The following is a 6,985-nucleotide window of genomic DNA, read 5'->3' on the forward strand; positions in this document are numbered from 1 at the left end:
ATGATATGTTGGTAAAGTCCAAAATGGCAAATGACCATATCAAACATTTGATGGAATTGTTTAACATCCTAAGAAGGTTTCGTATGAAGTTGAACCCGCAAAAGTGTGTATTCGGCGTGGAGTCAGGCAAGTTTCTCGGGTTCATCGTCAACCATAGAGGAATTGAGGCCAACCCCGCAAAAATCAAGGCATTGCTAGACATGAAATCACCCACCACTGTGAAACAGGTGCAGAGTTTGACTGGGAGGATTGCTGCGTTGAATCGATTCGTTTCCAAATCGTCTGACAGATGCAAAGAATTCTTCAAAGCCATTAAGTTGGCAGGAAAAGATTTCATATGGACACCAGAATGTGAAGAGGCCTTCAAAAAAATCAAGGAACAACTAGGGAACCCTCCCATGTTGTCAAAGCCATTAGAGGGGGAATCTTTGATACTGTACCTCGCGGTGTCTGAGTATTCAATCAGCGCAGTTCTGGTGAGAGAGGAAGATGGGCAGCAGTCACCCGTGTACTATGTGAGCAAGCGGTTGTATGACGCTGAAACCCGTTACACGAGTATGGAGAAGCTGGTTTATGCCCTGATCCTTGCATCGAGGAAATTACGACCATATTTTCAGGCCCACAGAGTTGAAATCCGAACGGCATACCCGCTAAGGCAAGTACTTCCAAACCAGAGTCATCAGGGAGAATGCTGAAATGGGCTGTGGAGTTGGGACAGTTTGATTTGGAATACATGCCCCGAACGGCGATTAAAGGACAGGCTTTAGCCGATTTCTTGTTGGAATTTGACTCTGCAGTGGATGATAGGGCTTTAGTGATGTTGCATCCCCCTCATGTTGAGGAGTCTCTAGAGGAATTTCCACATCCCTGGTGGATCTTGCATGTGGATGGGGCAGTTAACAATGGAGGAGCAGGTGCGGGTATAGTACTCGTGTCTCCAGAAGGCCATCATCTGATGAGCGCAATTCATTTCAAGTTTTATGCAACGAATAATGACGCAGAGTATGAGTCATTAATTAATAGCCTAAAGATTGCTTTGGAAATGGGAGTGCGAAACTTAATTGCGAGGAGTGACTCGGAGCTGGTGATGAATCAGGTAAATGGGGGGTTCCAAGCGCGAGGCCCGCGAACGAAATTGTACTTGAGAAGCGCACATCGCTTAATTGGAATGTTCAAGGAGGTTAGGTTGGAATGTGTGCCACGGGAGAAGAACAGTAATGCGGATGCCCTAGCAAAAATGGGGTCGCAACAGGAGTCTGTGTTGTTGGGATCCATACCTCTTGAAATCCAGGAGATTCCTAGTATCCCGGAGATAGAAATTATACAAGTGGATGAGGCTCCCAAGGAAACATGGATGACGCCCATTCTTGCGTACATTCACAAAGGAACACTTCCTGAGGATAAATTTAAATCTCGTCGACTCCGCTACCAGGCTGCAAAGTATGTGGTATACGACGAGGTTCTGTATAAGAGAGGCTTCAATCAACCGCTGCTTAGATGTGTTGACGAAGAAGAAGGAAATTACATACTGAGGGAGGTACATAAAGGAATTTGTGGTAATCACTCGGGGGGTAGTTCGTTGGCAATGAAAGTTTTGCGCCAAGGGTATTATTGGCCTACGATGAAGGAGGATGCCGTGAACTTCGTTAGAGCATGTGATCGCTGCCAACGCTTTGCAAACTACTCATCTATGTCGGCGACGCTCTTAACATCTATGGTAAGTCCGTGGCCATTTGCCATGTGGGGAATAGATCTTATTGGCGAGCTCCCCAAGGCTAAAGGAGATGTCAAGTATGATGTGGTCGCGGTTGATTATTTTACTAAGTGGGCAGAAGCTATGCCACTAGCAACTATCACCGCAAAGAAAATCAGAGATTTTGTTTTCAACTCCATCGTATGCAGGTTTGGTATCCCTTATAAGCTTGTGTCGGACAATGGAAAACAGTTTGACAGCAAGGAGTTGCGACAGTTATGTGGGGATCTGAAAATCAAGAAGGAATTTGCAGCGGTTTATCATCCACAAAGTAATGGACAGACAGAGGCTGTTAATAAAATAATAAAGCATACTCTGAAGACCAAACTGGAATAGTGCAAAGGAAATTGGCCTGAAGAACTCCCAAAAGTGATGTGGTCCTACAACACCACCCCACGATCAACTACGGGGGAGACTCCATTTATGCTGACTTACGGCTATGAAGCTATGGTCCCTGTGGAGGTTGGTTCAGGATCACTTCGCAGAGACCGTTACTCGGAGGGAGATGCAGAGGTTAATCAAAGGCTTCATTTGAATCTTTTGGAAGAAACGAGGGAAAATTCTCAGTTGAGGCTTGCGGCATATCAGCAACGTGCTGCAAGGTACTATAACAAGAAGGTAAAAGGACAACTGTTGAAGGTAGGAGATTTGGTGCTCAGAAAGGTGATGCCAAACACAAAGAATCTCCAACATGGAGTGTTTGGAGCTAATTGGGAAGGACCATACAAGATAAAGGCGATCTTGTGGAAAGGGACCTATCACCTTGAAGATATGGAAGGAAAGCTGGTTCCACGGGCTTGGAACGCGGAGCATCTCCGAAAATATTATCAGTAAGGCGCGGCTTTAGCCCCTTACATACCTCTTTTTATTATATACTTAGGGCTATGCCCAGATTATAGACTAGAAGCAATAAATTTCCTCCTAGTTTAGGGGGGTAGTGCATGTACTACTTATCTTGGAACTAGTTGAAGGATCATCTTTCGAATAAATTCCCCACAAAGTATAGTAGCCGTGGGACTGGTGCACTTTTTGACACCAGAGCGCATTATTAATAAACAAAGGCTGTTTATTTGCTTGGCTTTATGACGCGTCCTGCGTACAGGACGTGCCCTGAGAAGTAATTCCGTATATGTATTGAAATATATGATGAATAAAAGGAACAATTAAACTCAAGGAAAAATAAACTAAGACGCATCTTGTGTCTAGGGACGCGCCCAACTAATCTTGGTTGATGCTCCTTTAATTTTGTGCTCTAATTTTGGCACTCCATAATTAAAAATTCTAACGCGCCTTCAAGAGGGACGCGTCCAGATTAAACATATCTATTGGAATAGGAGGTAGACGCGTCAAGACACCAGGACGCGCCCTTCATGCTTTGTGCCTTATCTAAATACATGAGTGCAATATGATATCATGCTCATTAAGAATACACTATCCAGGCAATTCAAAAACAAAACAAACAAAGACGCGTCCCAATCAATGAGGACGCGCCCATAAAGGACGACTGCTTAGCTTGTAATGATAAAGGAAATAGCAACAGTATCTAAGCCGGGACGCGTCCTTATCTTAGGGCGTGCCCACTATAGGTAAACAAGATAATCAAGAAAGTAAAATTTGCATGGTCAAGACAGAAAAAGTTTTGTACAAGTAGATGAAATTCAGAGAGTAATAATCAAAGTTTACAACTTGCAAGGCTTAAAAGGGGCCCGCACCCTTAAATAGTTCTGATAAAAGTTGCAAGAATAAAACGAAGCCGCGTCCTAAGCAGGGGGCGCGTCCTGAGGCTTGTCTTGGTCGCCTGCAAGTGGAGGCTGAGTGTTGAGGGGGGAAGGTGCAGGGGACGCGTCCTCTTCCTCTAAGCCAAGGAAAATTCTCTTGTTTTTGATAGAGTCTGCGGCCCTCACCCTGAAATCTTTGACCTAAATCTGGGTGTCTGCATCAAACTTGGAAAAGGTATATTCTGGGTCATTTGCAATAAACCCAGAACACCACTCTTCAAAACCAGCTGCAAAGCCAGCTTGGTACACTAATTTCTTCTCCTCTCTCCAGCCATGCAGCCTGTCGTCATTCAGTGTGTCAAGCTCCAGCTGTATGGTAGAATTTAGAGCGATAACACTCTCCATTATTTTTTCTATTGAGTCGACATTGCCTTTCAGTGTTGAGTTCTCACCCTCAAGACGCGTCCTGTCCTCTTGCAGGCGCTTGATCTCAGCATCTTTTTCTTGGGTGAGCAAACTGATGTGTTTCTCTAGAGATTTGATCTTGTCTTCAGCTTGGCATTTGGCGTTGTCAGTGACGGCAAGGCGCGCCCTGAGTCTGGCAGCCATGTGGCACTTTGCCTGGCGTGCAAGTGAAGCTCAGCGGCAGCCCTCACCATTGCCTCCTCTGTCTGTTGCTCTGTCCTAAAAGTCCAACCCCTAACCTCATCCTCAGTGAATGCACCAGCTGAAGACGCGCCCAAATATCTGAGGACGAAGGATTGGTCATCAGGAACAATCTTTTGACGCTTAGAGGGCGCGTCCTCATTAACAGCAGGGATGTCAGGTGCTGTGGTGGCCATGATCTTGGGTGAGAGTGGAGGAGTTACAGTAGGAGTAGGGTTTTTCATCTTTGGATCAGACTTTATGGGAGTTTGCTTCTTTGCCCTTAGCTTTCTGGAAGCTCCGATAGCGAAACCCTTTGGAAGAGAAGCCATGTCTGGAACATAAATACGGGAAAATATTAGTCTCATAAGGAAGACGCGTCCTGATAGTAGGACGCGCCAATAACATAATTTAAAATATTATCAATGCATAAATGTCAAATAGAATGCATATGAAGACATGTAAATACATAAAGCGATATCAAGGAAAACGTATGTGAAGGGGTCAAAAATGCATAAGTGACCATGACACGTCTTGAACATACGACGCGTCCGGCTGAAAGACATTGATTATAATGTGTGTTATGAGGAAAAGGTGGGTGACATATTAACAATGTTAGTTACAAAAATTACTAGAAGACGCGCCCTGAAATTTAAGCGCGCCTGAAACAAAGACATATATGTGGGAAACGCTTGTAAAATTAGATCAAGCCTTGCTTGTATAACACCATCATGTGCATAACGTGTCAAAGAAACAAGACGCGTCCTACAAATTTTGGATGATTCGGTAAGACGCGTGAAGCTTTGGGCGCGTCTAAAAAGGGTGACGCGTCTTCTCTCATATATACTTACCTTGTTCTAAGTCGAATTGCTTACTGATATCAATTTCGACCACCTCTGCGGCACTAAGGCCCCTGGTTTTTTCTGAGGCTGTAAGTATAGGTTTGCCATTATGAAATTCACGGAACTTGCAGATAGAGCCAACCCGGGAAGATAACGCACCCACCCGTTTGAGGTTGTCTTCTGTTATCATGTCTTTGAGGTTGAAGTGTTTCTCTGCATATTGGAGTACTTTATCTGCTCTTTTCTTTCTTTTTCCTGTTAATTCCTTTTGAGTTCTCTTGTCTAAAAAAAAGAAAGTAAAATGAATGAGGACTTAAAGAGAGAGAGAAATTTGGAAAGTAGAGGACGCATCCAGAATAAAGGACGCGTCGAGCTCATGAGGACACGTTTTGGAAATCACTCATTTGGTTCTAAGTTGTAGCGAACTCGGGTTCTCTTGATATCATAGACGTAGAAGAAAGGTTCCTTCCAATCCCTTTCGTGGCTGATCTTGCCTTCATTAAATCCCTTGTTGTTCAGCCACTTGTTGACTACGAGGAAGTGATAGCCAGGGATTGATTTTCTGATACTGTAAAAGAAGCTGAATTCCTTCATGGAAGGCGCGCCCAGTCCAAGGTTGTGGTACATCATGTACAGAGCCCATGCTAGCTTGTACGAGTTTGGAGACAATTGAACCGGGGCAATGTCGTACCACTTCAAGATCTTTTTGATATATGGGTGTAAGGGCGCGCCCACGCCTAGAGAAATCAATTTTGGTGTGAGTACCATCCTAGGGATCCTTTGATTCCCAATGTTGAAGATATGTGGCCTCATTGTATGAAGAGGGCGCGCCCAGATGCCCTCCATGTCGTAGTATTTCATGTGCCATTGAATTTCCAAGTTAGTTGCGGTAGAGTCGAGGGCAACGCAAGCTAGCTTGACTTCTTTTTTCCTTCAGGCATTTTTCTCTGCCTCAGTTAGAACACCAAGATTTGTCCAGTCACAATCTACTTCAACATCAGAGGGTTCCCAGTGTTCGAGAGGTGAATCGGATTTTTGAGGAGACACAGGATACTTTTCAGGATCAGGAATCCTCTTTTCAAATTCGCTTACGCTAAGAGGGGACGCGTCCTGAGAAGAAGCCGCGTCCTGAGAGGCTGACGCGTCTGGAGTAGGAGACGCGCCCTCATCTGAAACAATTATGCGTCGGGTTTGTTGGCTAGTCGTGGCTACAATCTCGTCATCCGTCCAGTCTTCGATAGCAGCTCTAGCGTTGAGAACTGGAGTTCTTTTCCGTTTAAATCCTTTCTTTTTTATTCTAGAGCTTATGGGGACATGATCCATATAATCGGAACTGGAATCGGGCATTATGGAGATCTTTGATTTGAAGGAGTCGAAGACGCGTCTTTCTGCTTCAAGGAAAGAATTTGTCCTGTGAAGTTCTGGGAGCTCGGGCAGGAAGGAAATAGAAGGTGGGGAATAAATCCCAAGGCGCTTGTTGAGAACCTTGAACGGATGGAAAGGGGAAGATGAAGACGCATCCTCCAGCTGAAATAAGAAGGAAGAAAATTTTGAGGACGCGTCTATATTTATGAAACAACAGAGACTAAAAATGTGTAAAGGCAAGGGAAAACAGAAGATGTCGTAAGGACGCGCCCAAAAGATTCTAACGAAGGAACTAAACTAAGGTGACGCGTCCTAAATATGATAATGCGTCTATTCTATGTGTTAAAAAAATGACCAACAGGACGCGCCCCCGGTGGAGGATGCGTCCAAAATGGTTACAATGCAGGATATTGTGATCGGCTATGATTAATTTGGGGAAAGTTCATTTAAACCCTAAAAACATGTAATTAAAGAATCAAAAGAGCAAAATATGGAGATTTATTATATATACACACATACATACACGACAAAAGTGAAGAACAGTTCATGAGAACATGAGGAATATGCACAGTTTTTTACTCATTCAGGCCGATTTACTCAACCAAATAAAGAAATAAAAGAAGATTCACATACCTCGTGGGTTGGGGGATGGATTAAGCTAA

General features: G+C 44.2%; 1 protein-coding gene across 1 annotated transcript; it reads left to right on the forward strand.

Moving 5' to 3' along the window:
- Nucleotides 1-2,125: 2,125 nt before the first annotated feature.
- LOC141717060 (uncharacterized) lies at nt 2,126-2,587 on the forward strand. Its single transcript, XM_074519181.1, has one exon. It carries the CDS (start codon nt 2,126-2,128, stop codon nt 2,585-2,587), a length of 462 nt encoding a protein of 153 aa, XP_074375282.1.
- The last annotated feature ends 4,398 nt before the right edge of the window (nt 2,588-6,985 follow it).

Source organism: Apium graveolens, chromosome 4 (genome assembly GCF_009905375.1).
Source record: "Apium graveolens cultivar Ventura chromosome 4, ASM990537v1, whole genome shotgun sequence".
In the NCBI taxonomy this organism is placed as follows: Eukaryota; Viridiplantae; Streptophyta; class Magnoliopsida; order Apiales; family Apiaceae; genus Apium; species Apium graveolens.